At 35.8% G+C, this 24,854-nt stretch overlaps 1 protein-coding gene and 1 long non-coding RNA gene across 3 annotated transcripts in view; one reads left to right on the top strand and one right to left on the bottom strand.

The window, feature by feature from the left end:
* Positions 1-24,854, top strand: part of LOC149557554 (uncharacterized) — a 63,907-nt gene that overhangs the window by 11,819 nt on the left and 27,234 nt on the right. The gene's annotated exons all lie outside the window — the stretch shown is intronic.
* Positions 1-24,854, bottom strand: part of LOC149557555 (uncharacterized) — a 96,891-nt gene that overhangs the window by 45,666 nt on the left and 26,371 nt on the right. Inside the window, exon 2 of one of the 2 annotated variants that reach the window (XM_089832187.1) lies at positions 11,809-11,988. The exons of the other annotated variant lie outside the window; for it this stretch is intronic. Within the exon in view, the coding sequence (XP_089688313.1) occupies positions 11,809-11,988 (180 nt within the window). The remainder of the gene's footprint in view (positions 1-11,808; positions 11,989-24,854) is intronic. 2 annotated transcript variants of the gene reach the window in all.

The raw sequence follows: 24,854 nt of genomic DNA, 5'->3' as shown, positions 1-24,854 counted from the left end.
ACTATGTTTTCAAATCCTCCAGTATCACCAAATCAACTCAGCCGTAGCAGCTCTGCCATTGTTGACACTTTGCGTAATTTGAAGAATACATTGTGTTGTTTTTGTTATGCGCCATGGTGATCATACACCTAGACAAAAGTTCAGGACCTTTTAGATGCAACACAAATGTTAGTTCCAAGTGCAAGGTCTGAAGTAGGAGTCGATCGATGATGCACAAACAATAATTATATGCAGCATGTAAAAGATATCAGTCAAGAAAGAGACATTCACAATAAATCCAAATAGAGTCAATTGATCATCCTCGGTGCCACGATGGAGATAATTTTTCATATCCCACTCACAGTACTAATTGTGGAAGAGTTTTTAAGTGTGCAGGTGCCACTGGAAGATACAGACATTGGACTTTCGGTTTCACCCCTCATGTTACAGACAGAGTCAAAAAATTTGAATTATTCAGAAACAATCAATTATTATTGCAAAGCCTGGAATTGTCCCAATATCGCAAGGAACTAATTCATTTGTTTTCAACAATGTTTACTGCTCTTTTATGTTCGTTGCAGGCTTGCAAGCGGAAGAAGCAACTGGAGAAAAGTGCATGATTCGAAAATTAGCAAATGAGAAATGTTTCAAATATATTCATGAGGGATTTAGAAACCTATTGAATCCTAGAAATACCTGGAGCCTCGATTCTGTATGAATTATTTGTCTCCAACAGCAGTCGCTTCTTAAGGAAATATTTCTTTCATTCCAGCACCTAAAGTGATCTTCTCATGTCATGGTCATGGGATCTTTGTGCACGAACAATGACTATATTATGCTCAGTAAATATAAGCATGAACTAGATCATCTACCTACATTAGGGGTTGACGAGTGAAGCGTATTCAAACACTCTAAAAGTATTCAGATTATACGGGTTTGAAGATCTCTTATTTCTCCAAAGATCAAACAACTCGCTATCCTCATATGCATTAGAAATATCCTGTGCCATTGAAGATATTTTATAAATAAATCACTTAGGTATCAGCCTTTACGTGAAATAAAATAGCTATTTTTGATAATTAATTCCCTTCATGTCAAATTTATGATTTGCGGATGGATTAGCCGATCAGTTATTTGTTAAGAAGAGGTGCGATGGATAGGATGTATTCTTTCATCCTCTATAAATATATAAGCCATAATCGGCAAAGAGACAATTCCTATTCATATTAAATTTTTACATATCTTATGCACTTTGATATATTATATTCCTTCATTGGTAAATGAATGAATATTTTGAACTAAGCTCGTGAATTGTGCGATTTTGGAGTCAAACTACATTGGATAGATCATCCGTAAGGAGTTTCTCCAGTGCAATTTTACTTCTGGCATGATCAATAAGAAATATTTATTTTATTTGCATGAAGCTTTAGAGTTAAGATATTATATAGTTTTGTCCTTTATAATTATTATTTTAATTTTATAAATAATTTATATGATAGATAAGTGGACAAGATCAATTATAGCATTTTAAAATTGAACATCATAGATATTGAAAAATATTTAATTATTTTCTATGTCTGGTTTGTCTCTGAACCACGAGTTAAAATACATTCTAGACTATTTTAAAATTGCATCCATATATTTGATCTGTTGCATCTAGATTACTAAATTGTTTATAATTAATGTGCATAAAATTTTATAATGTTGTATGTTTTAAACTTATAATACTGACTCTATCGCCCTTCGGTACTGGTCATTATATTTTTTATAATTTGCAATCCATATGCTGGAAATTATTTCATATCTTTCCCTCTGAAGAATTAATATATTCATTTGTTGCATTAATCTATACTCATTTTATTTTTAAAACAATCATATATTCATTTATTATTCTTAATTCATAACTTGCAATCTTGAAGTTTTCTATAATTCTTGCCATTTGGAAAACTTTCATTGTATTCATGTTCTAACCAATCTTCTTTAAACATCTTGGATTTAAGGTTGTTGTCTAGGATCAAGTACACCTGTCTTGGTTTTGCAGAGCCAAAAGTGGAGGGGATTTGGATCGTATCAATCAATCCCATCAAAGTGGCCATAACCGGATGGATATCCTAGCATCGAGTTGGCAAGACTCGTAGGATTCCAATTTGCAATTTTGGGAACCAACACACCCGATGATATGCTTTGTAACAATGCATTGGGTTTTATGATAACACACAAACACCACTATGTGTCTAAGTTAGTACACTTGTCTTTTCTGATTTTTGAGTTCTCTGAATGTCGTTGTTTTCAAATAAAGGCAGAGTTTCTAGATGTATAAATGCTTGAGGTCTATGCTCTTCTCCATCTTACATCTGTTGTGAATTCTGCTCTATAGTCATGTTATTGTAAGAACTAAACTTATCATTGCTCAATATAGTACTCACGATTTAACCACCCATGGATAGAAATCTAGGTGATCTATTCACAAATGAGAGTTACTTTCTTTAAGGACTCATTCCAGCTAGAGTAGCCAATGAAAGGAGGTGAAGAGGAAGAACACCCTGCAAGGGAAAGAAACAGAATCAGGACCTTAATATCTGAAAATCAAAATAAGTTTGATAACACATCCAAGTAATTTCATGTTTGTCCATTTTGTACTCTGTTATCAAGTCGAACAGTGGTGATCGAGAACTAGAAACCCATCTAAATCCTTGGCCAAGGTCATTTTAGAGGCATGCTTTCCTATTATTGATCACAAAATGTCAATGGTGCCAGTTAATCAAGCGTGCTTGCCTATTAGTGAGAAAGGACATTCTAAACACCGGTATGCTCGGATGGCTAGACCAAGGTGCCCCAAGCCCAACCCCGGGGTAGGGAGGGCTTTCTTGTTAAAAAAATTTGTGGGTGTTAATAAGGTCCGTGGTTGGGTGTAAAAACCCCCAGCTGGTTATAGCTTAAATCACATCAATTTCCTCCACTAATCAGAAGTTTGGCATTTAATCAAACACTTGGCAGGCAGTGTCCATAGTTTTGGATTGGACTCCCTAATATTGGAAAAGTTGCAATTTTCACAAACCCAAATTTCCACACTCAAGTAAACAAAGATAAGTTAATTATTTGATTTGACAAAGATAATGGCCAACCATTATAATTGAAGTTCACCTCTCAGCTGATTTCAAACAGAATACAATTAATCAATTGCCAAGAACAATTTCACTTGCTAGTTTAATTCCACATTTACGTGGCCAATTCTTCGTTCCAAATTCATTTATATGTACTAACCAAAGTCATAAGAAACAACAGTAATTTAAATAACATTAAGAACCTGTAAGTGTAGTTCTATCACAAGAAGCTGCAAGTTAATCGCCTCCAAAGCATACGCACGTCACTGAATAAATTTACTGCCCCTTCTCACCAAAATGCAGATGCTAATATTAAATGCTTGGCATGATATTGAAATCGCAGACCTTCAGCTTGAAATGCAGTCCCTCTATTTCAGATCGCAGCTCTTCCTGAACACAATGTGGGCTGCCAGCCTGCAACGCAGCCCTCAGATAACTAACAAAAGACCTTGAATTTCCCAATGCAGGTTCCCAACAGCAATATGTAGACCTGTAATGATGAATGTAGGCCCTAAACAATGCCCAGCAATCTCCCAAGAAAAAAAAACACAGGTCACAGTGAATTTCCAATTGATTGGACCTTTCAATTGCAAATGAAATATAATCACTAACTCTAACCAATATTATCTTCTAAACCACAGTAAACACAGACATAGAAGATACTCCAGAACTCCTCTGAAATGCAAATCGATCTCCTCTAATTGCAAATGGAAATGAAACCAAAACTCCAACAATATCTCCTGGCCACAGTATGAAGAGTAAGGAAGTTTCTCAACTATTGACATGCAACAATCAGGTACAATAGTAATGAAGCCTCACCAACCACAGTATTCACAGCTATAGGTAGGCAATCACACTTCTCAGTATCAAACCCTTATACCTCAATAAGGGATTTGAAAATCAGAACCTCAGAAAAAGCCACAAAGGCAACAAAAACAAATTAATATTCAAGCATGCTTTTCTCAACAAATGGGCTTGTATTTATAACCTCCAAATTCCCTTTTGTTGCCAAAATGTAACTTCACTCAAGAAGCTTCACCACACAACATTAATTAGAGGCTTCCTTTAGATTCTCTCACTTGACTTGGCTTAACCAATTAATTAATGGCACTTTCCAATGATAACTCAACTCTCATCTTAAGTGAAATTATAAAGTTAAAATATAACTTTATAATAAGTCATTTAATAATTAATAATAATTTAGCCACTAAAAATATAATAACTCTCAAAATACTCATCATTTAAATATGTTGTCTAAAATAGGAGTCATACCTATTATTTCTCCATGTGATCAAATGCACTTTCCAAAAATAGAAAGGGTCCATCTTGATCAACACCAACTTACCACAAATAGTAAGTACACAAAACTAAGCCCAAACGAAGTCTGATCTGAGCCAAATGAAGACCAACCTGTAGCTTACTGAAATGTGGAGAAGATAAGACCCTACCCAGCCAAGCCACTGCCATAGAAGACCCTCTATCCACAATAATTAGCCTACAAGGATCACAATAATAGGCTAATCCCTAAAACTTCAATGCTGGGAAAAATGGGGACATTACAGTCCTCCCTCCCCAAGATTGCTTGTCCTTAAGCAATCCAACGATACAGTGAACTCCAACCTCCACCTGGATCCCAAATGAAGAAGTGTGTGACATCTCTATAGACACTAAACCAACTGGAACCCAACATCATCAGAACCAACCACATGTCCTGCAACCTCACACCCAAAACTGGTGCAAATGATGTAAAAGTTAGAATGTCACCAGAAGCCAACTCCATAGAAGATCTATCCATCCTCTTGTTCCCTGTATCCACCCACATAATATATATTGGACGGGAATCCTGATCATCACCAATAATCACTGAAAAAGATGTAGCTACAGGAAAACCATATGCACTCATGCCGACTATATCAACAATAGGTGTAGCCACATCAAAATACATGGACACAAGAACAATACTAACTGCTGCAATAGAAAACTGAACCGAATTTGTTGTTGATGAAAACTCATAATCATCAACATGTGTGCCATCATCAGAACACACATCAACAACTGCATGCATATCACTAAATTCCTCCATAGATGGCTCAATAAGCATAGAAGTAGCTGCTAATATGACAATATCCTCACATGCTCCTAATCCCACTATTGTTGCATTGCCATCAAATCCATGATCCTTAGAACTCATGCCGACAACTACATCATCTGACTCAACATGACATGAATTCTCATCACATTCCACCTCAACTACGCCTAGCTCATGCGGTGACTCATAACAAATGTCCTACACATCTATAGCCGCAACTATATCATCACATTTCACTCTTCGCAAAGCGATATCATGCGCTGCTCAAATCTCGGATTCAATATCAGTTGGGTTATGCTTTTGTGATTTTGATTCAACTCATTCACTAGCACATCCTACTGTTTCACAATACCCCGTATCTCAGATTCTCCATCCCAAGGTGGAGAAGTACGCCCTTTGCGAATATAACAAATACCAAACCTTCTGTCGCCATCCATAACCCTGAGAACCGAATCTCCAAAATAAAGCACTAATCAAACTAAGCCCAATTCTCACAGGCTAGTGGAAACCGCTCTGATACCACTGTAAAAACTCCCAGCTGGTTATAGCTTAAATAACATTGATTTCCTCTACTAATCAAAAATTTGGCATTTAATCAAACACTTGGCAAGTAGTGTCCATACTTTTGGATTGGACTCCCTATTATTGTAAAAGTTGTAATTTTCACAAACCCAAATTTCCATACTCAAATAAACAAAGATAAGATAATGATTTGATTTGACAAAGATAATGGCCAACCATTATAATTGAAGTTCACCTCTTAGCTGATTTCAAACGGAATACAATTAATTAATTGCCAAGAACAATTTGACTTGCCAATTTAATTCCACATTTACATGGCCAATTCTTCATTCCAAATTCATTCATATGTACTAACCAAAGTCATAAGAAACAACAGTAATTTAAATAACATTAAGAACTTGTAAGTGTAGTTCTATCCCTAGCCAAGCCACTGCCACAGAAGACCCTCTATCCACAATAATTGGCCTATGAGGATCACAATAATAGGCTAATCCTTGAAACTCCAATGCTAGGAAAAATGGGAACATTACATTTGGAGGTTAAGCCTAAGTCAATGCTTCCCCTCTTACCAGAAAGCCGAGGCTTGCGCAACATCTTCAAATACCTCAGCTAATTTTGTGTCTTATTTTTTGGATTTTATCTTGCAAGTTCATTTCTTATAATTAGTATATAATTCATGGAACATGTGGAAATGACTTAGTTTTTCTCTTGAGCTGTTATAGAAATTGGTTGTTGGTTATTTCAGTTATGAAAATGCAGTTGCTTTCACATGAAAAGGATTTTAAGTTGTACATAATGATTACTTCGGCAATATGGTTATGTGATTTACTTTCCTAACTACTTTTAATTTCAGAATTTAGTATTTATTTTCAGTCTAGAAAATTCGTATGTTACCGCATCAAAGTCCCGAGTGGTCAAGGCAAGATCAATCATGAAGTCAAGCCCTTGGAATACTGCCTTAGGTGGCTTGTCCTTGTGTATCCCAAACCATGCATCCTAATGAGTCTCGCTAAGTGCATCCTTCAAAATTAAATATTCCTTGATGAGTTCTCCTTCAAATACTTCCCCAAGTTGATCAAATGCAAAGTCCCACTATAGTATCATCCCAAACTATTCTTCATCTTCTTCTCCCATGGGGTTGCATGTGGATTTCTCTTTAGGAACATCTTGCAATTCCTAATGTAGATTCTTGTCAAACTTGGAACCTTCAAAAATGGAACAATGACCATCGCCAAACATCATTACAAGTTCATCCAATTCAATCTCAAGTGGCAGAGTCTCTAGGAGTCTAAGTCGATGGTTAATCATGCCACTTGCAATAACTTGATTATCATGAAATACCTTAGAACCTTCCCAAAGAATGTAGTGGTAATGACATCTTTGAATCTCCTATCAATTTTTCTTCATACCTAGATTCACCTGTGATTACTTGAATTTCTTCGTCTAACACATCTGTTTGATTGCTTTCATCCCTAAGGGTGCATGAAATTTCTTGCAATTCATCCTTTAAAACCTGGACTTGAATCATAGATGAAATTTCATCAAAGATTTCTTCTTCAAACTTGTGGTGATCTTCTTCTAGTTCTTCATGATGTTCATCTTTGTCTTCTATGTCTCCTCTTCCTTGGATGAAACTAATTGTGTCCTTGATTTTCTTTACAACACGTTGTGGTGTAATGCATAAAAGTTCGTTCTCTTGATTACCATCATCATTATGCTCATCCATGTTGCCTTAATGCAACTGATTTCTTTCTTCAACCTTTGGTTTGCAACACAACTAATGACTACCACCTTTATTCGACATCCAACATGGAAGCTAAGAGAAATTCTTTCCACCCCCCCCCATTGATATTCCCCCATACCAACCCATTTGAAACTTGATCAAGTCAATATTGTCGTGACTAGATGGGCAAGTAGATTTTGAATGTGAAAGGCACACTACACCAATTATTTCCTCCATATCCGCATCTTAGTTTCCTATTGATACCTCTTTGAACTCAAGTAATTCTACTTTTAAATTGACAAGTACTACTAGTTCATATACTTGTGAAAAATAATTTCCCCTCCGTAATGCCAAGTCCACCCTCAAAAGGAATATCAAGCAATGAATCTCTTCTGTTTTGTGGCATCATGTATCCTATACTACCTTGATGCTGCAAGTTGATTCAAATCATGTGGATGCAATTGTTTGTTGAAATCAAATCAAACAGGGAGAACATCCACATGCCTATCCATTGAGAGACCTTTACGCTTTCTCTTCTACTTTTTCAACTTCTGGGGGTTTTATCAAATTTTCCACTTTGAGGGATTTTTCACTTTAAGAGAGATCTCCTATCTCAAATATAACTTTAAACGCTCACTATTGTTGGCAACTCCATGAATGCACTTTGTTTGCCCTCGCCAATCTCAATTGTCGTGATGATGGAGAGTGTATACCAGTACCGCTCTGATTTTCTAGTGGTTCCAACAATGAATTTCAATTCAGCCATCCTTGTAGCACCACCTTATGTTGATGTGATTTTTGTTTCGCTACAACATGCAAAATCAAACATTCAATGTTTTGAAGTGAAACATCAAACACTCAATCCTCTCTTGATATAATGTCATATCTCATGCTAAGCTTGCAAAGGAAGATCATCAAATGAGTTCAAGGTCTAACAAACAAATTTTCATAACAAAATAAAGGCGATCTAGAAAGAGTTTTCCTCAACAAATTCTTGATCAAATACACTAAATTCCTTTTCATGGGACATTAACTGCTTTTAACTACCAACTATTAACTTAAAAACAAAGCTCAACTGAAATAACTATATCAATGATCAACTGAAGCAATGATCAACTATAATAACGATTAACAGAAATAACTATAACAATGATCAATTGTGATAACTGAAATAACGATTTACTATCTTTCCATACATATAAATAAAGTAAATGCTTAACATGAAAAAGAAGAACATACAAGTAATATCTGGTGAGTCTGTAGTTGGTTGTGCAATCCTTGGCTTTCGATAAGAGGAGGAGCATTGACTTAGGCTTAACCTCCCAACCTCGGACCATATTTATCCCCACACAATCTATTGAATAGAAAGGCCCTCCCTACCCCAAGATCGAGCTTGGGATACTTTTAGTCCAGCCACCTGAGCATTCCAATGTTTAGGATGTCCGTACAGTTATGGACAAACATGTCTGAATAATTGGCTCTACTGATATCAAGTGATCATAGATGACAAACATGCCTTAAAATGACCTTGGCCAAGGTTTTCTGATGGGTTCAATGACCCGATCACCAGTGCTCAACTTGACAATAGGGGAACAATAATATGGACAAGCATGAGCTATTAAATGAAATTAATTTAGATTTATTGTATCATTTCTGACTTGTATTTCCATGTCATTGTAGATTCCATCTCACCTCTTCACCTTTTCCATGGCTATACAGCCGGTGAGTCCTAGGTGCTTGGATTTCAGAGCAATTGGCTTTGTCTGTTGATTCTCAACTGATTTATGAATAATATATGTTTCCAACTTATCACAATCTGTGATTAGAAGAATGTGTTCTTAAATACTTGTAGAGAAAAATATCATTTGATTCTGACTATCAATGGCATAAATAAATTATGATTCCATATCATGGATACTTGGCTTTTATTTATCATGAACAGCTCCTTAAAGAGGGTCTAACCAATGATACTTAAGCATGATGAACATAAAATGCAGCCTGCTGTTATGGTAATCATAATGTAGTAACAACTGATAATGAAATTTATAGCAATACTTGGAATATGATTGACCACATAACCTAGTATAATCTAGAAAAGATTGGAGTCTTTCTAGACGCTAATGATTCAGCTCTTCCTTGAAATGATCTCCAGGCACAAACTTAGTGTGAAATATAATCACGTCTTCAACAAAGAGAAAATAATATAAGGCAGAACGTGAAAGAGATTGGCAATGTTTATAATGCAGAGGTATCAGATGGTATCAACAGAGTTATCGGGAGGTAAAAAGAATGGAGATCGGGTGTTAGAAAAGGAAGTCGGATGATGAGAAGGAAATTGGATGATGAGTTATATCTCTCCTCCGTCTCTCTTGACCTCATGATAGATGAAGGTTATATGACTCTTTGGCTTCCAAGAAGCCATAACATAAAAAGGAGAGTCTTGGCTCTTGGATGCCAAATAAATATGCCAAGTGTTCATTCAGTTTCTAGCAAGAAAATGAATAAAAATGGAAAAAGATTTGAAGGTTATAAATCAAAAATAATTATAGTTTATATCTATCTACATGCACGTAGTTATACTTATGAGGTGGCATCATATTACTATAAAAATAACATTATGGTGTCATTTTATTCTTATATCTATGTGAACGTACATAGGTATATATTATAATGATGTGGTAGAAAGATCAATCAAAAACCTTTGAGGTACATATTATTTTTAATTAAATTAATTTATGTTTTAAAGTGTTCTTATTTAATAGCTCATGCGGGTCTATCAATTGTATCCTGAAGATCAAGTCGCTAAGTTCTTACCAAAGCAATTTAAGGTCATACCTGTCAACCTAATAATTGGACTAAGCTAATATCCCCTTCCGTTCATCCTATTCAGCAATGCTTCCCCCCTTCATCTTCTCCTACAATCACCTATGCAATATTTTCACGATAATAACAAGTTCCATAATAATTTCATAATAACATTTAATATAGATAAAGAATTTAAATATTAACCAAAATTCCATAATCAAGCAACTACTAAACATCACATGGAAAATAATGGATAACGACTATCTTCATTAAACAATTAACATAATGAATACAATAGATATATTTAATTACCTTCTTCACATGATTATGAAAGAAAATCCATTTAATCTAATGACTACAATTAAATTTAAAATTAGGTCAAAATTTGGGAAGTAACCCAAGGTTCCGTTAATTGCAAATACTTTATCAGTCAAGTGATGTGATTTTCTAGTAACTACTTAGGGGACTTATGCTATTCATTCAATCGATATCAGCTCTTGCACTTCTAAAGATTTGGCTTCACAATATGCAATGAAAATATATTCAATTTTCAAATTTCCTCTTCAACTTGAAGTTCTGATTCTACTTCTAAGAATGAAAGGAAGCATGGATGACTTGGACTCTACCAGATGCAATCTCACCAATGACTCCACCCATCTAGTGGAAGCTTCTAATGAATACTCAAATGGTGTTCAAATTGATATCTCCTTCCTAATCCCATCAATGGATGCAAACTAAAGAATCAACACCAATTGAAGTTTAGTGCATTCAATCATCGACTTACCACACAAGGCACTCCTACCATCAGCAAGAGACTAGTGGCCTGCATTTGTTCGAGTCAAGCTAATAAACACCCACAAAAACTTTCATCCAACTAACTACTTGAACATGAATACAAATCTAATTCAAGTGATAGATTTAGGAAACCATGCAACACTTCAAAGCAATGTTAAGTAATTCGCGATGAAGAACCAACAATTATTAATCCATTATTTTGATAGCATCATAGCAACAATTTGAGGATGTCTCTCTCTTAGCTAGCCTACTCTAATCTACTTATTGCTCTCTAATCCAAACTTCTAACCCCTTACAAATGAGAAGGCCTTGACCTTTTATAGAAGACTTCCATTACAACGAAGGGCCAAGATCGATTGAAGATCAAAAGGCCAAGATGGATTCCCACAAAACCTAATTAGGGTTGCCAAATTTACAGCCTATTACATGAGGCCACCGCATTGTGAGATGATAAGAAAATTATAAAGTGTGTCATGATATGATTGCTTGCTTGTGCTTGAATCTTGAATTTTCTGATTGGAGGAGACAACATAGTGCCACCTCATCAACCCTATCTAGTAGATCTATTTAAGAACATGTGCTTTGAATCTTGACTTGTGGAATGAGTTTGATAGAACTGTAAATATTTCTTGCTCGATTGTCAGAAAGTAACCCTTGATGAAGGAATGATCTCTTGATGCCCAACTTTTCTAACTTTGATTAACTCTTTCCAAATCTACTCATCTCCTTGACAATGATCAAGATGGTTCATGTTTTCAAATTTCTTCCATCTTCTCGAATTTACTTGTGACCTGAATTGAATTGGCATGCTTGAATCCTTCAAAAAACTTGAAATTTGATCTTTCTTTTATTTCTCCTTCATGTAGTTGGATGACAATTTGATATCCTTCAGAACCTTGTGGTTGCATTTCAACTTTCTGGAATACTCTTATCCTCTCTCTTGCCTTCCAAGCCTCATCTTTAAGAATGACCTTGCAAAAACAAAGGAGAGAAAATGTAATTAAGCTTTGAAAAATTGACAAGTATGAAGAAATCTAAGAGTTTTCATGTTAGTCAACATCAAAATGAAATGAACTTTTCTTAAACATGAGATCAAAACTCACTTCCTACTGAAAATTTGGAATGGAAATTATGCTAAATCTGGGAAACAACCTGGGGTTTTTTGTGTTTTTTACCCATAACATGCCTAGATTTTGTTTTTCTGCCACCTTTGTCTCTAACTTTTCCTTGGAGAATTGTTGTCAATTGTGAAGATCCTGCAAATCCAAAATGTTAGGAAAATGGATCCCACTTCTGATGAAAAAACACTGTTTATTCCTGATGAAAAATCGCTGCCCATTCTAAGAAATTCACTGGTCTTGAAGAACAGGGAAGGAAGGCTTGAGGTGGTGTTCAAATGAATGTATTGAGTTTTTATTTATAGGTGATTTTGGGGGGCAAAAGACACATCTTTCTCAAGGGCCAAGCTGGCCATTTGAGCATTAATATTATAATATTTTAACTCCTTTCAAGGCCTACTTTGCCTTATTAATTTTCTGAGTTTTGCAATTGTTTAAATATATGTCAGAAATCTTAAGGCTCTGGGCACAAAATGCCTAGGAGAGGGCGGATTCCAACCTCACTTGGGCAACATTTTTCATTAAAATTATGACTTGCCCTTCCAAAAATCCACCCAACCCCATGCTTGCTCCTTCCCCACTCTGACTTTGGCATATAAAAGTGCAGTTTACAAAGAATTTAGTGTAATGGGGGGGGGTGCGTTTGGAAAATGCAAATGTTTGGGCAATTGTTTAAAACCCAATCAATCCCCTCTAAGTTTCTTTTCTTATAGGTCATTTTCATCCAAATTTACCACATGTTGAAGCAGATTTCAAGAAATCACAATGTTTTGGGCAAACTAAAGGTGTCGTAAATTTGGAGTTTTTGGGCATTAATGCCCAAATCAGGTCAGATTCCGACCTTATCTGGACAATTCACCCTTACATCAGAAAAATTAAGTCCCCAAAATCTCCAAATCTTTGCTTGTTCAAACTATCCCTTTATCAAATTCATTAAGTTTTAGCAATTTGCATCATGGTATGAGATATTGGGGGCAAAAGAGGTTGCAATCTCCCACATTTTGGGCATTAATGCCTAAATCAGGTCGGATTCTGACCTGTTTTGGTCATGTCTCCATTAATGCCTAAATCAGGTCGGATTCCAACCTGTTTTGGGCATTCCCAATCATCAGAAAAAGTCTCGAGTGTCAAACCCACCAAATTTTCACTCTTCAAGTCATTTTTCCATCAAATTTGGCCCAATTCAAAACAGACTACAAATAGACCAAAGTTTTTGAGTTAATGCCCAAATCAGGTCAGATTCCGACCTTATCTGGACAATTCACCCTTACATCAGAAAAATTAAGTCCCCAAAATCTCCAAATCTTTGCTTGTTCAAACTATCCCTTTATCAAATTCATTAAGTTTTAGCAATTTGCATCATGGTATGAGATATTGGGGGCAAAAGAGGTTGCAATCTCCCACATTTTGGGCATTAATGCCTAAATCAGGTCGGATTCTGACCTGTTTTGGTCATGTCTCCATTAATGCCTAAATCAGGTCGGATTCCAACCTGTTTTGGGCATTCCCAATCATCAGAAAAAGTCTCGAGTGTCAAACCCACCAAATTTTCACTCTTCAAGTCATTTTTCCATCAAATTTGGCCCAATTCAAAACAGACTACAAATAGACCAAAGTTTTTGAGTTAAAATAGCAGGGTAGAAATCATCAAAGTTTGGGCAAATGCCCAAAGAGGGTTGTATTCTGACCCAACTCAAAGGCACTAAAATTCACAAGTTTGAATAGATTCTCAAAGGCACTAATGATTTGAGCCAAAATGGAAGATTTGTGATGCCCAAAATAGGTCGGATTCTAACATGTTTTGGGCTTTCCCAGCCAGCAACATAAAATTTCTAAGTACAGAAAACACACATTTCATCCCTCTCAAATCATTTTCATCATAATTGCTAAGTTTTCAAATAGATTTGAAAGGCACCAAAGGCTTTGCCAAGAAGGGGAGAGGTGGAGATTATCAAAGTTTGGGCGAAAATGCCCAAAGAGGGTCGGATCCTGACCCAACTTGGACAATCTCAACCAGAAACCCAAAATTTTTTAAGTGTTAAGACCATTAAATCTGCCTTTCCTCCACACCATTCTCAATCCAAATCGGAGATCTTTGATCATGTCATGCATCGGAGGCTTGATGGAAAGGGGTGGAAGTTTTCCCATGTTGAGAAATAATGCCCGAAGAGGGTTGGATTCCAACCTGATTTGGGCAATCCGCTTGCAAGTTTACTGCACAGTTCAACAGAGTCATTTCCAGCTTAGGGGGGGGGAGAAATTATACAAATATAACATTGCAGTATAAATTATATCCTTTCTTATACTTAGAGTTAGATTTGTTTAGGTGTCCATATGTCAATGTCAAAAGTTGTCACCGTCAAATCAAGTGTTCTACGCCACACTATAGAAGATGACAATCCAGAACCTAGTGGAGATGAATGTAGAACAAAACCTAAACATAAAGGTATCTTCTCTAAGGAACAAGGTACCTCCTCCAAATGTTTCTTAATGACCATAGTCATGTCAAACTGAGACGAATGACCCTGTGGGTAAAGAATAAGAGAGTCAAAAGTCTCCCCTTAATCATCTGAAGAAGAAACGACAAATTCATCAAAGAAAAGATGTATGCACTCAATCTAAGTCTGTGAGATAGGACTCACAAAACAAACCAAGAATGCTATAACATACTCATCCCAAGGAGTTGTTTCTAGAAGACAATGAATGTCTTGTTGTACTGAATCAATGGAAGCCATAGCAATACAAGAATCATCAAAAACAATAGTCAATGTAGAAGATGCAATATCAACATGTCTTTTGAAAGTTGAAACTCAATTGAAAGAAAACCAAGATTCACTTGACCATATTAAATCTCCTCAAAAGTGTCCACAGTAGATGCCATAGTGTGTATATCAGCCAAAGGAACACGAGAAGAAAAGTGTGAGAAGGTGTATAATTGAGACTGATGATCTACCTTCCCAACTGCAACAATACCTCTACTATGCAAATCCCGAATAATCACAGAATATGGAGTGAACTCAAAATTTTTTCCTCCTCTACTATGTGGGATCTAATAGATAGAAAGGATATTGTTTACAATGAAGATACACAAAGGACATCACTGAATAATCCCTTGTCTATGTCAATAAACCCTTTCCCACGCTCATATATGTGTTGTTAGGCATCAAGATATTTGGTGACAAACAAATTTTAAAGGAAGAGAGCACACTCTATGATAAAGCCATGTGATGTGAAGCTCCAGAATCAAGGATCCATCTCTCTGACTTAGAATCTACAATTGCAACAAATTATTTTCCCTTTTGTTTCTTTGACTTTGAATTAGATGAAGATGGTGAATGCTTTTGTTAAGGAATCTAGGATCTGTGATAGAGTAATCTGATATAATTTACTTCTGCTATGTCAACTGGATTATGTTATTGATTTCTCTCCTTAGATCTATATTTTGAATCTTCAGAACTTATGACTGATATTGTTTCTCTGAATTGTGTTTGCAGAATTACTAATGCATACAATGTATATGGAGTATTCAATGGTTGAAGGAGATCACAATAATATGTTATACAATTTCTGAATAATTCACTGAGGATAGCAGATACAATGGATAGTAATATTTCCTTGTTATTGATATGTTCTTCATTGCATTTGTATCAATATAAATATGAGATGGAATGGACATGTCACCATAGAGGCATGACACTATGTGGCATGAGCCATGTAGGGTCATATCCCTACGTGGACATGATTTATCCATAACTAAACATACATTGAGATCATCATATTTGTTAAGGCCTGATTACAACTTGGGTGACAATAAGACAGGCCCGATTACGATCTGGGTGATTATGATAGCATCAACTCAAGATGAATTTGAGTGACAATACAGATGTAATCTGGATGATAACACAGTCTATCAAGGCTCGATAATATGAGGCAATGACTATATATATACAGGAGATAATTTCCACAGTAAGTCAAGCACGCTCAGGCTGGAGTAGTACTGGGATGGGTGACCTCCCAGGAAGTCCCTGTGCTTCACCCCTGTGAGCATCACCTAGATCCAATGTGTTTTAAGTGTTCCATTTATTCTCATGAGAGATGGATTCATGTTGAATCACTACTCATGAAACATGGGTCAATGAGTTTGACTCAAAATCACACAATTAAATCTTGATAGCAATATCACAATTTGACTTACTGTGGAAATTATCTCCTACTTATCAATTGATGAGCTTAAGGGGCTTTCTAATGTATGGTTCATAAGGCACAACACATGGTGAAGGTTTTGCAAATGGGTTTGCAAGCTTTGGGTTTAACCATGGAGGAAACTCCATAGTTAAGCGCACTCAAGCTAGAGTAGTACTGGGATGGGTGACCTTCCGGGAAGTCCTGATGCTTCACCCCTGTGTGCATCACCTAGATCCAATGAGTGTTAAGTGTTCCATTTATTCTCATGAGAGATGAATTCATGTTGAATCACTACTCATGAAACATGAGTCAATGAGTTTGACTCAAAATCACACAGTTAAATCCTAATAGCAATATCACAATTTGGCTTACTGTGGAAATTATCTCCTACTTATCAATTGATGAGCTTAAGGGGTTTTATAATGAATGGTTCATAATGCACAACACTTGGTGTAGGTTTTGCAAATGGGGTTGCAAGCTATGGGTTTAACCATGGAGGAAACTCCGTAGTTAAGTGCGCTCAGGCTGGAGTAGTACTGAGATGGGTGACCTCCCAATAAGTCCCGATGCTTCACCCCTATGAACATCACCTAGATCCAATGAGTGTTAAGTGTTCCATTTATTCTAATGAGAGATGGATTCATGTTGAATCACTACTCATGAAACATGGGTCAATGAGTTTGACTCAAAATCACACAGTTAAATCCTGATAGCAATATCAAATTTGACTTATTGTGGAAGTTATCTCCTACTTATCAATTATGAGCTTAAGGGGCTTTCTAGTGAATGGTTCATAAGGCAAAACACTTGGTGAAGGTTTTGCAAATGGGGTTGCAAGCTTTGGGTTTAACCATGGAGGAAACTTTGTAGTTAGGCACACTCAAGCTAGAGTAGTACTGGGATGGGTGACCTCCCAGGAAGTCCTGGTGCTTCACCCTTGTGAGCATCACCTAGATCCAATGAGTGTTAAGTGTTCCATTTATTCTCATGAGAGATGGAATCATGTTGAATCACTACTCATAAAACATGGGTCAATGAGTTTGACTCAAAATCACACAGTTAAATCCTAATAGCAATATCACAATATATATACAGTCCAATTTGGACATAAGTATGATATCAATCTTGATCTAATCATGTATCTGGCATCAGTTTATCAATCAGACTAAAGCTATATTTTAACACGCTTTCTTAGCAAGGGAGGATATGATCAATTTCATAATTTGTGATTAGGTTCTAAATAACCTCATCAACCTCATATAAGAGTTAGCATCAACAAAATGCTTATTAATAAGTATATCCTCAAAGGAATGTTATCTGATTTTCGGCACATTTCAAGACAATAATTTAATATAGTCTATCAAATACTCAATCTTGATCTCAATATATTTAACAAGTATCATGATTTCCGGCTCACTCCAGGACAACAAATGTATGTAGTCCATCATGATAATAGATGAAAAACTCAAAGAAATTAACAACACAAGTAGTATCGTGCTTTCTGGCTCACTCCGAGACAACAACTTAATGATACTTTTGTTATCATAATTTTCGACACATTCCAGGACAACAACTTAATGAAGCCTTATGATAACAGGTCAATCTATTGTTAAGGTTGTCACCTTACAATAGAGACCTTACATCCAATTAATGAAAGATCGGAACCTTTCATAAAATACGCATGTGCACAATAGTAACTCTCAACATAAAAAGATATATATATATATACATATATATACATATATACATACACACACAGATATATATATATATATATATATATATATATAAAACAAAACTGAGACTTAATCTCAAGAGTTACATTTACATCTTAGTCATACAAAGTTTACCTCTGAAATATTCCACTTTTAATTTTGCAAGAGGTTTGGTAAATATGTCGGCAGTTTGCTCTTTAGTGTTGATATATACCAACTTGATAACATTTCTGTCCACCATATCTTTAATGTAGTGATAGGGAATTTCTATGTGCTTGGATCTATTATGGAAGACTGGATTTACTGAGAGTTAAATGTAGCTTTGATTATCGCAATGTATAACTATGGGATTCGAGGGCTTCCCAAATAGTCCGACCAATAACTTCCTTAACCACACTACTTCTTGAGCTCCCATAGATGCCGCTATGTACTCCGCTTCAGTAGAACTTTGAGCAACTGCACATTGTTTCCTGCTAAACCAAGAGATCATAGCAGACCCAAGGCTAAAAAACATCCTGTATTGCTTTTCCGATCAGTAGAACTGTTGGCTCAGTCAGGATCTAAATACCCTTGAATTTGTAACTTAACATTGTCATATTTTAAACCAAACCCAATAGTGCCTCGTAAGTATATCAAAATATGCTTGGCTGCCATGAGATAGATCTTCTGAGGTTCACACATAAATTGACTAAATGTAGTTCAAATATCTGTAGTATATCGAAAAAACCGCGAGATATCGCGAGATGCCCAAGAAAAAGATAAAAACACCTATTAAATCGGGAACGAAATTATCAAAAAATTGCAGCGTTAAACAGTGAAAAAAATTGCAACATACAAATAAAAGTGGGAGTTAAAATTGCGGATGCCAAGTCAATGCAAAAAGACAAAAATATTTTTAGGTTTGAATGGACGACAAAGTTACGTCATCGCATAACAGACTGGGTGATTGTTCACAATTTGGCTACGGATGACTAATGACCAGTATCTTATTTGCATTTGGGATGGTGATGATTGATGACGGGGATGACTGAGTGATGATTAATGAGCAAAAACCATAGATATTTCACATCCGTTGCTTCCTCTTTTTCTTCTGAAGTTCTAAACGATTGCACAGGCATAGTCTCGACTCTCATAGACTGTTATTTGATCCTGATATCTTCAATTGTGCTCACTACTCACTGTTGTTCATTCAAGTGTGAACAATCCAGATTCTAGATTGGATATCGTTTGCATTTGAAGTTTGAGCTTTCAACAATCCAAGTTAGAATTTTTTTTTCAAAATACATGTTTATTGATTTATAATTTTATTAATAAGATGATCATTTATTTGATATCATGAGTAAATAGTATATTATTTTCTGATAATTAATTGTAATATTGTATTTATTATTATTTTATTTAAATTTAAAATTAATAAATATAAATACTAAATACTAAAAATAGTAATAGTGTACAATATTTTATGAAGTTCATGAAATTAAAACTTTCTATATTGTATTTATTTAATACAAAAACAAATGTCTTAAACTAATGAATATCAATATACTATTTCAAAACTTTATTTAATCATTAAATTCTATAAGTATATATTCATATTGTTTCAAACTTGTTCTAAATTATGTTTAATATCAAACTTATTTAATTTGTTCATTCTTATACTTGCAAAGTTCAACTGCAGACTTGTGTCAGTGACATACCCATAGAAATAGGATGACTGGTGGTGGCAGAGTTAAGGATCCTTTATGGAAACATGGGATCCAAGGGGTAATCAGTGAACACATCGAATGTATCCATTGCCATAAGAAAATGAGTTTAGGGATAAGCCGATTGAAATACCATCTTGCAAAGATTCCATGCAATGATATTACACCATGTGAGTACATTCAGAAGAGGTTACAAGAGAGGCTTTGACAAGCCAACAAAAATATGCACAAGGTAAGGCAGAAAAAAAGAGGACATTTGAGGCCATGGCAGCCCCAATGGAGACTTTTAGTTCTACACGATCAAAAACGGGTAGAGAGGGTTCTTCTTCTATTAGGCCTCGGATACGAGGATCAGAAAGTATGAGTGGGTCTCTAGTCAGACTTTTGGGTTCCACGTAACACTCTTGGTGCTCAACCTGGCTTGCTAGGCACTATATGGAACAAAGAGATGCATGAGAAGAAAAAGGTGGCAATTACAAGATTATGGATCCGTAATGATATTTTCTTCAATGCTTTATGTAGTTTGTATTGGGATCAAGTGGTAACTTCCATTTCTTTGTCTAGTAAGGGGTTCAAGCCCCCAACTCCCTATTAGGTGAGTGGGCCATTGTTACAAGACGAGGTAAGAAATATTCATTAGCTTGTGGAAAAGCAAAGAAAAGTTTGGGAATAGAAAGTTTGCGCTATTATATCTGATGGGTGGACAGATGGCAGGAACAAAACGCTCATCAACTTTATAGTTGCTTCAGGGGGGTAGTTGGTATTTCTAAAATCGGTTGATGCCTCTGATCAAGTAAAAAATGCAAAAAAATTGTGTAACATGTTGGATGAGGTGGTAATAGAAGTGGGAGTGGCTAATGTCATCCAGATTGTGATTGATAATGCAACTGCGTATTTGGCTGCTGGTAGACTTCTCATGGAGAGACATCCCACATTATTTTGGAGCCCTTATGTTGCTCATTTTCTTCACTTGCTTCTTGAGGATCTAAGGAAAGTGAGCTGGGTAGAGAAGGTGGTTGAAGATGGAAGGAATATTGCTAAGTACATCTACAATTATACATGGGTCTTAAGTCTTATGAGAGAGCACACTAGTGGTAAGGATCTTGTATGGGCAGGGTCACACGCTTTGCTACTAATTTTCTAAACTTGCAAAGCATATCTGAGACATTGCTAGACCTCAGGCGCATGTTTCTTGATAAGAAATGGTTAGAGAGTCCTTATGCCAAGAAGCCTGAAGCAAAGAAGATTGTGAGGATTGTGCTTGATGCTAGCTTTGAAAAGCTAATGGAAGAGACCCTCAAAGTAAGTTTTCAAATATTCATTGATGATTTAGTATTAAATTTTGAAATATTTTCCTTGGCTGGTTTTTGTATGTTTTATTATGACCAGGTAGTAGAATCATTGGTGAAGGTTCTACCAATCAAAGTAACGAGAATCGGAATCAAATCAAAATCGGGAAAGCTGAATCGAATCGTGAATCGCCCATGAATTGCCCATGAATCTGCGATGAATCGGAAAATTTGAAAACACCCTTTAAAGTTAGAGATTTTAACAATTTAAAACTTATTTCATGCACCCTTTATTGAATATAACTTAAACACACTATAACATCATCAAATATTAGTTAAAACTTAACATACATAAACATGGAACATAAAATCCATCACATACGTAACTATGTTATGTAAAATGTAAATTGTAGGCTAGCTGAAGTAAATAGAAATCAAATGATCATAATGATTCAAATCATAGAATGTATGTAAGATGAAGATCCATAAGACATCAAATCATAAATGTATGTAAGAATCTAAGATGAAGATCCATGAAAGTTTGAAACGTATGTCTATCAGTGATTCAATATCAATATCTGTAAACAAAATTTTTTTTAAATCAGATTTTTAGGGCAGATTCAGGCCAAGGAATCAGATCATCCCAAAAGATCCTACCAAAGAAGATAAGATATTCAAGTTTAAACCAGACTTCTTTTATTAAACATTACCCTTCCCATATTTATGAAACCAATATACTGTGCTGCACAAAAAACTTAACAAAGTGTAACTTCCAGGTTTGCTGAAGACGAAATATGGCATTTATTAACAATCAAATTTTCACCAATATAGTAGTAGTATTTAAAACACCCAGTAATCTTGCCAAGGCAATGTGTTTGTTGTGGGTTACATTAAAGAAAGCCTTTAGATTGTCCCTATATATACCTGTGATGAATATTTATATCTTAGATTGTCATCTCCATCAGTGTTTGATGTTACATATGCTCAGTGGCTGAAAGACCTCATTCAATCAATCCCGTTATTTTATGAAAACCTTGGATGTTTGGATGGTTGAAGTGTCTTATTCTTGGGTATTATCAATTATCAAAATGGGATGTGCATGTGTGACTGTCTTATGCCAAGAGTCTTATGTCTGCATTACTTTTGGTCATCAGAAAGGCAACAATATTGTAACAGTTGTGTACATGGCTAATACAATGAAGTGTCACCGCTATGTAATAGACGAGACTTCCTGTAGTGACGTTTTGATAGCTCAGTGTGATGTATTTTCTTTGGTGAGGAATTTGAACTGCTGGTGGCTAGCTTTGATACTGTAGCAAAGCGTTGTTGATGTTATGGTGATACTGATAACTATTAGCAGAGGCTCATTTTGTGTATCATTATTGTGTGTATTTGATCGTGTGGTTTATCACAATTGTAGTACAGAGGTTTTCAATTGTAAATACCCTTGTTACTCTCTTCTTCTGACAAGAAAAACAAATCACTGACAGGCAAATAATAATCTCATAAGTTACTAACTTATAGCTGATTTTTAGGGCAGATTCAGGCAATTTTTGGCATGAATCGCCTAAATTGGCGATTCAAGCGATTCATGCCAAAAAAATCGTCGATTCCAATTCAAGAGGCAAAAAAATCGGCCTAGTCAAATTGACTCGCTGAATTGGTGATTCCGGTGATTTTTGGACGATTTTTGGAACTATGCTACCAATATTTTCCTTGGCTGGTTAGAGAGTCCTTATGCCAGGAAGCCTAAAGCAAAGAAGATTGTGAGGGTTTTGTTTGACGCTAACTTTGAAAAGCTGATGGAAGAGACCCTCAAAGTAAGTTTTCAAGTATTCATTGATGATTTAGGATTAAATTTTGAAATATTTTCCTTGGCTGGTTTTTGTATGTTTTATTATGTCTAGGTGTTAGAATCGTTGGTGAAGGTTCTACGAATATTTTCCTTGGCTGGTTAGAGAGTCTTTATGCCAAGAAACCTAAAGCAGAGAAGATTGTGAGGATTGTGTTTGATGCTAGCTTTGAAAAGTTGATGGAAGAGACCCTCAAAGTAAGTTTTCAAGTATTCATTGATGATTTAGTATTAAATTTTGAAATATTTTCCTTTGCTAGTTTTTGTATGTTTTATTATGTCCAGGTATTAAAATCATTGGTGAAGGTTCTACAAATTGTGGATGGGGATAAAAACCCCATGGGGTTTCTATATGAGGCCATGGATAGGGCAAAAGAGGTCATTCAACACTTGTATAGGTCAAATGAGACCAAATATAGACCCATATGGAACATCATTGATCGTAGGTGGAACTAACAACTCCACTAACACATTCATGCAGCTGCCCACTTCTTCAACCCCAAGTACTATTTCTCCAACACTTCTAAAGCAGATGCAAAGGTTCAAATTGGCTTGGATACATGTATTCGAAGATTGGTTCCTAATACAGACCTCCGAGACCTCATACTTGATGAGTTGCAGAGCTACAAGAGGGAAGAGGGACCTTTGTTTTCTTCTCTTGATTGCAAACGTAGGAGATACACCTTGCAGCCAAGTAAAAAAGAACATGCGTTTAGTTTTATCATACCATTTATTTCGCTCGTGAAGTTTATTGGAAGTTTTACAACATCATAAATGGTATTTTTTATCCTTGCAGATCTGTGGTGGGAAGATTATGGTGCCACAACACCTAATCTTCAATAGCTTGCCATCTGAATTTTATCACAGCCTTGTAGCGCTTCTGGCTGTGAGAGAAATTGAAGAACTTTTCAAAACATACACACAAAGAAACGTAATAGGTTGACTCAAAACCACCTGAATGACTTGGTTTATGTGAAGTACAACCTTCTCTTGCACGAGAAGAAGGTCAAAGGGAAAGCTTCATATGAAGCACTAGACTTGGATGACATTGATCCATATTCAGCCGATTGGATTGCTCCTCCTGATGGTGAGGATGCAGATGTTGGTGAACCTTTATTGACAGATGAGCAATTAGCTGAGTTTGAGAGAGAAGCAGATGAGTGGAATGTAGATGTAGCAGCACGTGAGGAGGAACATGAGCTTGGTCATTTATCAGAGGCTTCTGTTGAGCATGAGGTATTACAATAATAGATAAGACGTCTATTATTAGTTAATGGTTATCTTGTAAATATCTTTAGCTTTAGTTTGCTTTCGTTTTTTTGCTTTCTCTAGAATAGAATGTTTCTATTCTTTAAGATCGTTTCCTAAGGAAACATCGTCTCATTCTTTTGTATAAATTGACCTTTCGGTCTCTGTTATTAATAAGCAAGTATATACCAATTACCTCGTAATATGGTATCAGAGCTAAATACTTAAATTTTTTTCGAAAAAATTTATAATTTCTTCTTGAAATTATTTGTTTAAATTTTTCCAAAAATTATTTCAGCTAATTTCTCCAAAACCCACCTAGGGTTTTCTGGTTGGAGAAATTCCCGAATTACGGGTCTGCAAATTGCATGGAAATCGTGGCCATTTTTTACCATTTGTGACTGGTATATGCAAATCGCGATTTCTTTTGACCGAACTCCTCTGCAAATCACGGCTTCATGACTGGAAAAATGCATTTTTTGGAGGTTTGTGTATGGTCAGCCCGCATCTAAAATTGACAGGGAAATCGCGTTTGTTGCAACCCGCACGATTTCTTCTGTTTTTTCCTGCAAATACAGTCGCGACCTTCACCTAGTACTTGTCGCCTCTGCAATCCTACCTGTTCTTAGTCATTTTTGAAGCAGATTCGACCATTTTTCATCAAGAAATTTGAAGTTTTTTCAAGCTTTTTTGAGCTAGGGCCGTTTTTTTCGAAACCCTAATTTTT

The sequence above is a fragment of the Cupressus sempervirens genome, chromosome 5 (genome assembly GCF_028749045.1).
Source record: "Cupressus sempervirens isolate cs-2001-9-10 chromosome 5, ASM2874904v1, whole genome shotgun sequence".
In the NCBI taxonomy this organism is placed as follows: Eukaryota; Viridiplantae; Streptophyta; class Pinopsida; order Cupressales; family Cupressaceae; genus Cupressus; species Cupressus sempervirens.
This window is presented reverse-complemented; position numbering and strand designations above follow the sequence as displayed.